The sequence below is a fragment of the Perna viridis genome, chromosome 5 (assembly GCF_037379345.1).
Source record: "Perna viridis isolate PV_CMFRI_1.1 ecotype Kerala chromosome 5, ASM3737934v1, whole genome shotgun sequence".
Lineage (NCBI taxonomy): Eukaryota > Metazoa > Mollusca > Bivalvia > Mytilida > Mytilidae > Perna > Perna viridis.
In genome coordinates, this window is record NC_142449.1 from 21,270,516 (window position 1) to 21,284,172 (window position 13,657).

A 13,657-nucleotide genomic window follows, 5' to 3' on the forward strand; every position below is an offset into this window, starting at 1 on the left:
ACTGATTGCAAATGGAAAGGTAGTGGCCGTTTTTCATGTTGGTTATTAAATTAATAAGGAACCTGTGAAAACTTAAACCGTAACTGAATTTTTTTTTATTTGTCCATATTTTTAAAGCAAACTCAAATGTAGCCAAGTCATAAATCCGAAATCATTTTATTATAAAAAGTCACGATCTTTACATAAGTAGCAGTTTGTGTTACCCATTAGGGCACCTGTCAAAAGTCATTTTGAAAACTTCCGGTCTTGAAGCGGGAACACATGTGAAAAATGACTAGGTAAAAACAAATTGCTGTTTTGATCACTGCTATGATAAACAATAGTCTTGCGTATGTTGCAGATTCCTTTGGTCAGTTCTGGTTGTGAATTTTCTCATTAAATGCATTACACATAATTACGATTCATGTTAATTGACCATTGAACATGTACTCCATTTAGTATGATTTACTCTGGTCCTATAGCTATATACATGTAATTTGGGTTTTTACTGTGTCCCCAAGCTCTTGTGTAGACAGATGATTGGGAGATGAATTGGCAATCCTGCAAGAAAATTCAAGATTGAATGTAGTGTCCATACTTGGCCCAACATTTCAACATGTCGTGTGTCGCTTTTTTTAATGGTCATATTCAGATCCTTTTCGGGATTGGTTATTGGAGATATTTTGTTTTTGTTATGACCACCATCAAAAATATCTGCAGCGCTAAATCCAGGGGTCACGCTGGGTTTCGCCAATGTCGCAATTTGCCATTTTTGATTTGATCTGGCGACAAAAATAACCAGTTGGTGATTCTCTTGGCGCCTAAGTTTTGTATATTAAAATTGACAGGAAGTTTATCAGCAAGGGTTATTTTATCTAATTATCAAATTATGTTGACACCTGGTCAGAGTTAACTGGCCATGACCAATTTGCGACTGAAGGCAATTAACGGTAATTAGACCAGACTGACAATATCCTTATGGGAGGTGTCAGTCAAATGTATATATATTATTGAGCCAATCAAAACTGTCATCATCTGGTCAAAGGTAAACACAACTATGGCCATGTGCACGTGGCCAAATACAAGCTTCACAGCCCTGCTTAACCATGTGATACATTCAGAAACAGACTTACCTAATAACAGAATAAATTAAATCCAATTAACAATGATTATCCCATCAGGATGTGTCTAAACGCTTAGAATTGAAAGAAAATGGTGGACATTTGTTTACACTTTTGCCATGTGACTTTTTAGCGGGAAAATTGGTATTCAAAAAGAATGGGGATTCCCAAAATCTATTTAAGGAAATACTATTCAGATATCAAGATAATTAAACAGGGACACAATTAATGGTCCATGGTACAAAATGTAGTTTGCTAGAAATTTTATCACTTGAAAAAAAAAAGAATCAAGTTTGTTTAAAAAAAAAAAAATCAAATTATATTATAAGATAAATTATACCATAAAGGACAATGGTGAACATGCTTTAAAATCAGGGACTAAGTGAGAATAGTAATATAAAGTCCTTGATAGAAATAAAATTCCTGTTTCTGGAGTAGTATTTTATTATTTTATGCATATGAAAGTGACAGACTAGAGCTAAAATCTGCTTTATACATGCATCAAGAGTGCATCTTGGGCACATGTATATCATGAATGGAGAGGTTATTTTTCATGAATTGACAAAGATAATTCATTTGTGGACTTACACGTACATGTAATACTGTAATTTTTTTTTAAAAAGTATAATTTTTTTTTTGGCACCCTCTGGCTCTAATTTCTGAAAATTGGCGACATAAAATGTCAGCTGGCGATTTTTCTGGTGACAAAATTTTGGAAGCCAGAGCAGCCCCTGTTAATCCCAAAAGGAATTAATCTAGTCAGCTGTGTTGCCTGTTGGTGGTTTCCAGGTAGTCCTGATAATCATGATGTTTGTTAAGTCATTTTTAAGTTGCTAACATTGTAAGCAACTTCTTGCACTCGTAATTTTAGTACTATATTCGCATATGATTTGCATAATTATATATGTATACTCCAGGTTATGCTGCAGATCTGTGCTATGTTTACTGCCATAGTGTCATAGTTGTAACTTCTTACGAGTTTAAAATGCACCTCTTATGCTTGTATGAAAACAGAAAGTTTACACGAAATGATCAGTTAGCACTGAACATTACTCAGTTTCCAATTCAGGCACAGAGCTCGTTACAAGACTATATAGGTCATATACATTAGCAGGGCCCCAGTATCTATGAGTATTCATTGCCAGTTCTTTAATCTGGTTCCTTGGTCAATATCATAAGCAACTCAAAGACCGCTTAAATGTACCTTTCTTAAAAAATATCGTGCATGTTGATCTATGTGTGTTTACACGTACATTGTATTTGCTTGTATGAGAGCGGTAAGTATACATTTAAAGATAAAATGATCAGTTAGCATTGAATGTATATAATATTTATTTAATTTTACCCAGTTTCCGATTCAAACACAGGGGCTGGTTACAATTGGTCATATATATTATCAGGACTCCAATATCTATACATGTATCTTGCCATTGCCAGTTGTTAAATATGGCTCAGAGAAACCAGTTGTTTTGATAGAAAACTTTTGGTTCATCACAGTTCCGAAAGAGTATGCTATCATTTCAAGGGAACCAAGATTCTACCGGAAGTCACTCGATTTTAGAGCATATCACATTCATACCATTTTGGATGTTGGAAGTAAGGTATAGATAGGTCACTGCAGATAACTTTATGACAATTTTTGGAAATAAAGCTATATTGAGACACTTAAAAAAGCAAATCCAACATTTTTGTCCTGTAAAAAGTACATATTTTTCAAAACCTTACATTATGGAGATCCATGAAAAAAGATAGATATTCTTTTCTATTTTGTTATGAAAATCTGTAGCCATGGTAACATAATAAAAATATACAACAGTTTTCATAACAAATTTTTGGTGCCTTTCCAAAATTAATTGTCAAAAAACAGGTTTTCTAAAATATCAGGCGCTTAAAAACTGCCAGAAAAAGTATGTTGGCATGGATTATTGTTAAAAAAAACAAATGAAATGTGTACGCTTTTCTGCTCATTTGTTCATGATTTTAATTTCTGAAAGTTTGCGAAATTTTGCATTTTTGAAAAACAGCCAGTTGGTGCAGAGAAGACAATCCAATCCATTGAGGACCTGGCTTAAAGCATGCATTTTACACCTCTTTACCTTCACAAGTATTGCATCTATTTATGTACAATTGCTCTACTACCCACAATCAATATTTTCACCAAGTTACACCTTTTATTTTTAAGTTATACCAAATTAGACCAGGTCAGTTTTGTGTACGAAACAGTGCACCTAAATCCCATATGTATAATGCAACTTAAGCCGAAATCAGTGGCAGAGAATATTTGACAGTTACAGACATTGAAGACTCAGTCTTTGATTTATAATCAGCTGTTTGGGAGGTGACCAAGCAAATTAAAGATTATCCTCCCAAGACAGCATGATTATTTCAACTTGTTTCTGGGTGGCATGCACACCTTGACAAAGCTGTCGAAATCAGTGGACAAACTACACACAGTCTGAAAAATTCTACTATTGTGTCTAGATGTTGTTCCATAACAATGAACAGTCTGAAATGTATGAATTTAAACTGATGACACAAATTTGAAAGTAAAATCTTTTTTTATTTTTCTCCTCAAAAGTTTTAGAGGAACATGATACAATGATGAGTGTGTTTTTTTCTCATACAAATCTGAGAAGGTTAAACCAATCTGAAGTGCTATTACATGTACATTTTGTAGGTAGTGCAATAACAGATAAAAGGGGTAATCCATTAATTATATGAACTCATCATTATTAAAACAGTGGTAAAAAAGAAACCTTACTGTTATTGGTAGAATTACAGTCATAAAGTCTCTAGTTCTGCCAATACTAAACCACTTGATAATTTCTTTACCAAACCCTGATGAAGTAACTGTCAAAAAAATAAATGACCTCATGTTTACATTTATTTGGAACTCACCAGTCAATAAGGTTAAAAAAGGTATTTTATGTAAAGAATACTCAGAAGGTGGACTGAAAATGATTACATTAAATGTATTTATAAATGCATTGAAATCAACTTGGATCAGAAGAGTTTGTCAAAAAAATTGTAAATGGCAAAATATTTTTTGTCTTATGTTGACAAAAACAAATTGTTTAGTTGTGGTAGTGCCTATATGAAAAAGTTATATCTTAAGATAAAAAATTATTTTTGGAAAGATGTTTTAAGATCTTGGGAAATGTTAATTGACAGAGAAAGAGACATGAATTGGGAATATTTTCTTTCAAATCCTATATGGTTAAACAATATTATTAAAATAGATAATGAGCCACCATGCTTCAAAGATTGGTTTGAACATGGTATTATTTATATTAATGATTTGTATAATTCTGACGGTTCATTTTTTACTTAGAACAGTTACACCAAAAGTATGGAATGAATATTGATGTTATGAAATACAATAGTTTGAGAGCAGCTGTAAAAACAGCTGCAAAATATTTTTTAAAAGGTACCACTATTCTATGTAGACCATTTATACCTTCTGTATTTCAAAACCTTATTAGAAGTAATAAAGGGTCAAAAGATATGTACAATATATTAGTGAAAAATGAAATCCGTCCTAACGGACAAAAAAATGGAGTGAACTACTAAGGGAACATAATTTAGAATGGAATTTTTAAGCTTCCATTTGTATTCACTAAGAATACTTAACTCCAGTGGCTTCAGTATAGAATAAACCATTATATACTTACTACAAATATGCTTCTTTTTAAAATGAAAATTGTTGATGATCCTTATTGTACAATTTGTTGCAAAGAAAATGAAACAATAGAACATTTGCTATGAAATTGTAACATAGTTCAAGATTTTTTACATAATGTTGAATATTGGTTTCTTTCACGTGGTTTAAGTATTCCAATTACAAAACTGAGTTTTATTTTTGGTGATGTTTCAAAACTTCATAAAAATGACCCCCAAAACATTATATTTTTTAATATCAAGAAATATATTTATGAAACAAGGTGTTTTAAAAACAATTTAGCCCCGTGCAGGTCCGGGTGTTAAAAGAATAGGCCTGCAGCAGCGCTAAGCTTGTCGTATAAGGCGACTAAATAGTGCTCAGAAACCTAGCCGGGGGCTAGGCGCTCTGCCCACAGAGCAACTGGGATGTGTGCCCCAGGTGGTGGAATGGGATACCCTTGGCATGTTACATGCTGGGGTTGTCAGGCTATAATACGGAAAACCTGACCGCAAACCATAGTGGTGCACCGTGTTGGGAAAGATGCCACGTTCCTCGCACGTTAAAGAACCCTGCTGTGGTATTCGATAGGAGTAGGAACCTTTGTGCTCCGCCACAGGAGGCTAAATTGCCCGACCTTACCCATCCCCCCTTTTTCCAGTGGCAATCAAAATTTGTCGACCCTATTATCCTTGTGACCCATCCTTTTTTTTTCATTTCATGTTCATTTTATCATCCATTTCATGTTCATTGTCTGAATATAGCTGAAATTTTGCTGCTTGGACGTTAAACCCCAACAAACAAACAAACAAAAAACAATTTATCTATAGTAGCATTAAAATGTAAGTTGCAAGATATGTATAAGATATAAAAATGTTAGCAGTAAAAAATAAGTATATTACTAAGTTCAATAATAAGTGGAGAAAATTCCAAAATATATTTAATGTCTAGGACTCACAATGTATGTAAGTGAAATGAATGATTTATTAATGCATTTCAAATCAGAAAACAGGACTTCTCCTCTTTTGTTTTTGTTTTTTGTTTTTTTCTCTTGACATATTTCTCCTTTATATTTTATCATTTTTTATTATCCTCTGATTTTTTGTAAAACCCCCCATTATTTACAAAAATATTTTTCAATAATATATACATTTCTTAATGAGTATATGTATTCTTTGCATACTAAATCATGTTGTGATATTTGTGAAGAATATAAGTTATGTGTTTTATGTAATGATGATTGTATATGACTGTTGGAAAATTTAGAGAAAGAAAAAAGATATATGAACTGTATGAGTCATAGATAATGGTACATATGTAGGTCCAGAAAGAATTGGACAGGTCCTGAACATTGTCTATTTCTGCAGGACCTATTGTCGAGTTTGGCACGAAAAAGAGTTTGCATAACTTGGTTCGACAGCAGCAGATTATGGTTTCGACTCCCGCCCCCTCCCCCAACCCAAGAGTCACACCAAAAACTTTCAAATTGGTAGACACTACTTCCCAGCAAAGCACATGATACATTGTATTTTGGGGGATAGAGTGATTAATGAGAAGTTGGCTTGGAGTCAGAATTGTTCAGGCATTTAACATTGTATTGCAAGGTGCTATACTACAAATGGAGGACTGGGATTGAATTTGGGGGTTATGACTTTTTAAACTAATTTATGAATGAGGGACCAGAAGGGGCTAGAAACAAGCCAGTGATATAGGTGGCTATATTCAAAACTACACTGTTCTCTTTTATTTGGTAAAATATGTGTCAATTCTTTAAATTGGGAAATTTTGGGTAATGGTACAATACCTTAAATTTATAGTTGAAATTGTTAATCTTATAGTTGATAACAAGAAAAACACAAAGCCATTAACAGTTCATCAATGTAATTTTAAGCAGAAACACCATATTCAACACTTCAACTTCCAATTTGGAAATAAAAGAAAAGCGTTCCTATGTCCCCTGCAAAAAAAGGTGTGGAAAACTTTAATTTCACTGCAATTTTATAAGTATCACGGTAAGCATTTTCCTGATGCTTGGATAATACAGTTTAACTTAGTAAAAGAGAATGGATCTCTTTAAAATAGAAGATGTTCTAGAAAAATTATGAAAAAAGTATAGAAAAAAAAATATACCCATACTTAGTAAGTGGTTGGTATATTGGAATCACCTTGTCTGCTAGTCCATCCATTCTCTGAATTTTGTGGCAGTTACCTCAGCTCCCAATAGATGGTTTGATTTCTAATTAGGGCCCCTCCTTAGGCGGGTCGCCCTGTAATGATCAGTCTGTTCGTCCATCTGTAAGAAATTTGTGTCTGCCCTATATCTAGAGAACCGTTATGATTTCATACTTCATACTTAACATGTATATTAACCAACGCCAGAGGGTGTGTCATAATTATGTACAACTTCCTAGGTCAAAGGTCAAGGACAAAAACTTTGGTTGCAGTTGACAACCCCATGTCCTGTGGTAAAGATCGTATCTGCTCTATGTCTTGAGGACTTATGATTTCAAAGTTTATACTTGACATATATATTAACCAACACCAGAGTGTGTCATAATGTATGTCCAACTTCCTAGGCCAAAGGTCAAGGTCAAAAACTTTGGTTTCAGTTGACAACCCCATGTCCTGTGGTAAAGATCGTGTCCGCTCTATATCTTGAGAACTGTTATGATTTCAAAGTTTATATTTGACATGTATATTAACCAACACCAGAGGGTATGTCATAATAAATTCAAATAATGCTTCATGTCAGCTTATTTACCACATGTTATTGACAGCGGGGCACCACAGAGATGGCTCCCATCTCAATGATATCTAGTTTTGCATGTGGTTGTTTAGATGGGGCATACACTTAAGTCATTTTGGTTGCTCTCCATTCTCCAATATTAACTTCCTGTTTTGTTGTACTTTGCCAATTTTCACTATATGGAATGATAGAGAAAATTTTTGTCACAAAAATCTCAGCTCTTAATTGGTGGATTGGTGTCAAGTTAGGGCATATTTATTATGTTGTAAGTAATTTTGGTTGCTGTCCCATATCAACTTTCTGTACAAGTATAGGTATACCTACATGTAGCAAGGCAACTTGTGCAATTTAATGCTACATGTATGTTTAGTTTGTATATATAAAGTAAGCCATTAATAATTTTAACATATACATAAATTTAATTAGATTAGTAACTAGCTTTCAGATTGGTTGGTTCTCTTTGAGCAAGCCAGATTATTTTGTATAGCCTGGCTTGGTACTGCATGTATGAGGTCATTAGTGTCGATTGGTCGGCACTTCTAAATTCAAATAATCCCCCAACAAAATACTGTTTTGGTTATAAATCAATTATTAATATTTGTACTGTCAGTCATTAGAAGTTAAATTGTAAGGAAAGTTTCTAATTTGTTAAAAGGTTATACTCAATAACTTGTTTACACTGAAGTGGTTTGTGAGTGTATATTGCCAGAAACCAGGTTACATGTATTTTGTATAGCCTGTTCAAAAATTAAAAACATTCCTTGAATAACCTATATATAATAAAAGATGCCTTTACAATGTACATGTACATGTATGATAAGGAAGTTAGTACATATGGGTATGCTTGAACTTCAGGAAAAATAGCTGTAGTTTAATTATTAAAATTATTTCAACATGGTTAAAATTGAGAAAATACAAGCTGGTAGCCCAGACCATATTTTATCGAAAAAATTGGTTGCTCAGCTCAAAATCTAGTAGCCGTGGACTACTGAGCAACTGCTAATTTTTATCAGGATGCTTTCTCCTGGTAATCCAGGTACATGTATTAGTGTCAAACATATTGGACGGTCCATGTATATGTGTCAAACATATAGGACGTTCTGTGTAGTAGGGTCAAACATTTGACATTCCATGTATTAGTGTTGAACAGTCCATGGATATTTGTCAGACACATTGGACGGTCCATGTATAGGTGTCAAACGTAGTGGATGTTCTATGTATTTGTGTCAGACCTGTTGGATGTCCATGTATTAGTGTCAAACATATTGGACAGTCCATACAGTTTCCTTTGACTTTCAATACATGAACTAATGTTTTATTAAACTTGAGAATTGTGAATTTATCTTATGAACATAGTAATTATTGTTACTTTTATGTATTAAAGTGATATTAAGAGATACCATTTATTTTTATTTTTCAGGGGTCATACTGAGCTGGGAGATATTACTCCTCACAACATAAAACAACTCAAGCTTCTAAATCAAGTTGTTTTTCCAGTTACATATAATGATAAATTCTACAAAGATGTCTTAGAAGTGGGAGAACTTGCTAAATTAGGTAACATACATGTGGAAATGATCTTTAATACACTATACCATACAGTGACCCTTTTTTAAAATCAAATTTTTGTGTGTGAAATTTGGCCCTATTTCCTAATAGAAATATCCAAATTTCCAAAAATTCTGGCAGTAAAATTCCCAATTGTGTTTTTAAACATGATAAGAATAGAGGTTATTTAATGTATTATTAAGTCCTCACTACTGTTGAATTTGTCATCCAGAGTTCACATCATGGACCAAAACAATGAAAACTAACGGTTCTCATCAATGATTTTAATTATAAATTATTTTTAAAATACTGTATTAAAGTCCTTGCACTCACATATATAGATTAGTTCCCTGTCAAAATTTCTTGCTCTTTTTCCTAATTGCATGGGCCCCAGGTCCCTTCTTTAAAACAGAAGGAAAATCACTGCCATATAACAAAATCTTGAAAGCTTTTGTTTGTACACATGTATGTACATTATAAAGGTTCCATGGTTCTTTGCCCAAAACTCATAAAAAGAAATTTTGTACAAAACCAAAGTAACACTTTAAGTAGTATACAGTGTATATCTTGGGAGATCTAGGGGAAATAGGCTCAATTAACAAAACTGTCAAATTCTTCACCATTTGATACAATGATTGAAATAGAAGAAAAAAGTAAAAGTGATTATCTCCCCTTCCCTGCATTTTGTAAACATTTTTGAAAAGTCACACATTAATGGCATTGATATTCTTGTACTACATTTAATTATCTGTTGTTGTCTTTGTCCAGTAATTATTTTTGATCCGACTGCAGTTGAAGTTATGAGTAACGTGATAATTTGGCCAATTGACAATATGGTATTTGATATAATATACATGTAATCAAATTCAAAGCTATAATGAATTAAACAAAACAATTAAAATTCTGAAAACTGTGTCAGTACATCAGGATCGAAAATGATTTACTGGATTCTCTCTAATACTTCATTATTTTCTTAATATTTGTTCACAACTGTTGTTGAATGTTTCTTCCTCAACACTCATGCAAAAATGTATAAAAGAATATGTTTTTCTGTATACCTTTCTACAACATAGGTTTTGCAGAATAAATGCTATGTATAAGAATTTAAAATTCTCTTCAAAATGTTGATGTTATTAATGATTGACTGTCAATGTCGCAAAAAGGTTCCAAAATGTACTTCTTACTGAAAAGTCACAACTTGTTATGATGTTATTCGGTAAAACTTTTTTTTAAGGAGTCCAGAATCAAGATATTCTTGAAAATGATTTGTGTGATTTCAATTAATAATTTTCATGTTTTTTTTTGTAAATCATTTTCAGCATATTTCAATGATATAGTGGTTGGTGCTGTTTGTTGTCGTATTGATACATCTGATAACCAGAGAAGATTGTATATCATGACATTGGGATGTTTAGCACCTTACAGAAGATTACATATAGGTAGGTCATTGAATGGAGAATATTGGTGCAATATTGAATACAGTGTTCACCAAAAAAAGTAGAAAAACACATTGCATATTACGGTTATTAATATCTTCTGAACTGATACAGCCAAAAGTGCAACACATGCGAATCATGTGAGGTGCAATCATGGATCGAGCAAGATGATTAACAAACATGAATGTTTCAGTTAATCTGTATTATATGTTGCACATTTGGCTATGATTTTGATGTGTCTACATCAGGTCCAACCTGTTACAAGGTACTTGAAAATAAGCTTTCAACTCTTTATCTGAGAGCTTGCAATGAATTAAGATGTAAGATAGGTTGATAGCAAACATGGAAAAGGTACAACTCCATGAATCAAGAAGATATAATATCTGAGAATTACCCCAAAAAAATGGGGTTGAATAGTTTTCATAGGTTAGGGTGAAATTACCAATAACATGTACAACTTGAGTTGGCCTTGTGTTATTTTACTAAAATGTACTTACTTTTTATACTATTCTGTTTCACTGTTAAATATACTGTTTTCATTGAAAGGTACTGTGATGTTAGAACATGTTTTAAAGATCTGTGAAGAAGATGGGAATTTTGATAATGTCTTTTTGTAAGTACATGTATATAGCAAATTGTGTTTAAGTTGGTTAAATGATAATTCAATAATGATTTATTCTGTTTTTAGCAGATTTCCGTTTTAATGGTAATCAAGATTTTATCATTAGTGTTGGTGAATATGTAATGTTGTTGCAGGCCCAGAAATGTTACTGGTCTATTTTTACTATAAGGGCTTTTCCATAAAAAAGTGTGTCCTAGGGACAGAAAGCAAGCTCATAATATGAAGGATTTCCACCAATACAGTAAAATAAAGATGAAATACATTTGTTTCGTAAGAAAAATTCAAATTTTACGTCCACCAACACATTAATAATTCAACTGTGTTCTGTCCCCAAGATACATTTTTTTTTTTCTGGAATAGCTCTATATGTGATACTTCTGCATGTCTATTCTTTAAAATTTGTACATAATTTTTACGAATTTTTAATAGAATATAATTATGGTCTTACAATCAACAGTCTAATATTTATAGATTTCCCATTTCTGGTTCAAGCCATTGCTGGTATAGTAACTTATTATGATCGTTTGGACGCTTTGCAGATTCCATTGAAATAAATGCAATAGGAAATCAGAGCATGCACACAAATGTTATTGATCTCAGTTAAGATCAATCTTATTGTTTCCAAATAGTGAACAAAACCCATTTTTAGCTCAACTGGCCATAGGCCATGTGAGCTATTGCTATCACTTGGCATCCATCGTCGTCATCATTAACAATTCTTCAAACACCTTCTCTTCTGAAACTACTGAATGGATTTGGATGAAACTTAATATGCTTGTTTTTTAGAATATCGATTTTTGATCTGTTAAAAAACATGGCCACTGTTACTAAATTAGGACATAGGGGTCAGACAGTAGTTTTTTGCATATATCTCCAAAATCGTTAGGTTTAACCAAATTTTGAGATTGGGTAAAAGTGTTCAGCATGGTGGGATCTATCTGTAATGTAATTTTGGTGAAGAAGTGTTGAGGTCTCACTAACCACTTCTAACGTTTCCATTACTTGTTAAACCTTAAAGTTGCATACCATTGCAAAGCTTGGAAAATAAGGCTTTCAAAATCATTACTCTAGTGGTACAATGTCCGCATAAATTCTTCACAAAATTTACTTGAATAAAAAATACTGAAAATCAACATTTTTACCTTTTCTGCTAACTGACAGCATGGAGGCAAATTACTCACACATGTAAACAATATTCATAAACTTTTGTAGTAAATTACTACATGGGGTGGCCATTTGACCACTAATACTAATTAGGATTACTTACAAATGTGGCAAACTTGAAAACCTAGTTTTTTTTACTGATTGTTTCACAAAGGAGTTGGCATCTATGACATGTACATGTATTGAATACCAGTATTCTGTTCAGTGACTTACTTTAGTGTGACTTTTTTCCTTTATATTTCAGACATGTGCAAGTGAACAATGAAGGTGCAATTAAATTTTATGAAAAATTTGGATTTGAGATTGTAGAAGAAAAAAAGAACTATTATAAAAGAATTGAACCTGCAGATGCATATGTTTTACAGAAATCCTTTAGAAAAAATAATGAACTGTCAAAAGGAAAAGAAAAGTAAAAGTATTTTTGTATTTTTACTTGGTCATGGTCAGTGTGGTGTAACAAAGTTTATTATGTATGAAAAATTAGGTTATGGATAAGAAATGTAAATCTAGATTGTAGTGCATACTCTGCTGGGTTTATTAGATTTATTCCACAAAGGCACATTTTTATTAATGCGGACATGATTTTGGATGTCTAACGTTTGGAATACTGAATTTAATTTTCGTCATTTTTTTATGATACTACTTTTTAAAACAACTCTTTCAATGTTTATACATACATGTACATAGTTAATCAATCCTTTCATGGAAGAATTCCTGAAATATAAATTGTTTTATTCCTACGGTTCATCCTTTGGAAGTTGAGTTTTGTTTATCTGTTAGGGTTAAATGTTATTTGTATTATTTATTACCTCCCTTTGGTCATGTTAAAGTCCTTTAACATTCTAAATTCCTCAAGACAATATCATGTTGTTGGTATTTCTTCAGATATTTTTTTATTGATATTTATCATTTATTTATTATTGCACTAAAATCAACTTATAGTATGAATTTAATACAAATGTGACAAGTGATTTTTCTTTCTTTTAAACTGTGGTGTTTTCTACAGCTTAGGTATATATTTGTCTATAAATTTTAGACATTATACATATACTCCATTACTTCTTATGTTTTTCTGTCTTTATTCTATAAGAACATGTTCTAGTCTGTCCCTCTCCTTAGTATTGCTTATCTCAATTTCTAGAATAACAATTTATAGAATAACTGAACATTTAAATAAACTTCTTCATTTTAAATCTATAATGCTGTATTATTTGATAATATGTCATGTTTTTGTATCTTCTTGATTTTCACTCTTTAGTTTTATATTAAATGGTATGAATTTCAAATGTTGTGTAGTTACTAATTTATTTGTCTAATTAAAAATGCACTGACAGTATTACACAAGTACAAATACATTTTGTATTGAAAAAAAACACACACCAA

At 32.2% G+C, this 13,657-nt stretch overlaps 1 protein-coding gene across 1 annotated transcript; it reads left to right on the top strand.

The window, feature by feature from the left end:
- The first annotated feature begins 192 nt into the window (after positions 1-192).
- Positions 193-13,560, top strand: LOC148616478 (N-alpha-acetyltransferase 50-like). The gene is made up of 5 exons (XM_088583550.1): positions 193-278; positions 8,925-9,061; positions 10,372-10,491; positions 11,035-11,101; positions 12,519-13,560. Exons 1-5 carry the CDS (start codon positions 271-273, stop codon positions 12,685-12,687), a joined length of 501 nt encoding a protein of 166 aa, XP_088439676.1. The 5' UTR covers positions 193-270; the 3' UTR covers positions 12,688-13,560.
- Positions 13,561-13,657: the final 97 nt, after the last annotated feature.

What these genes read in the sequence shown, in the direction of transcription:
- LOC148616478 (XM_088583550.1), top strand. An exon ending in GGGAGAACTTGCTAAATTAG is followed by an intron (nt 9,062 to 10,371) that starts GTAACATACATG and finishes AATCATTTTCAG; the next exon opens with CATATTTCAATGATATAGTG. An exon ending in TTACAGAAGATTACATATAG is followed by an intron (nt 10,492 to 11,034) that starts GTAGGTCATTGA and finishes TTTCATTGAAAG; the next exon opens with GTACTGTGATGTTAGAACAT.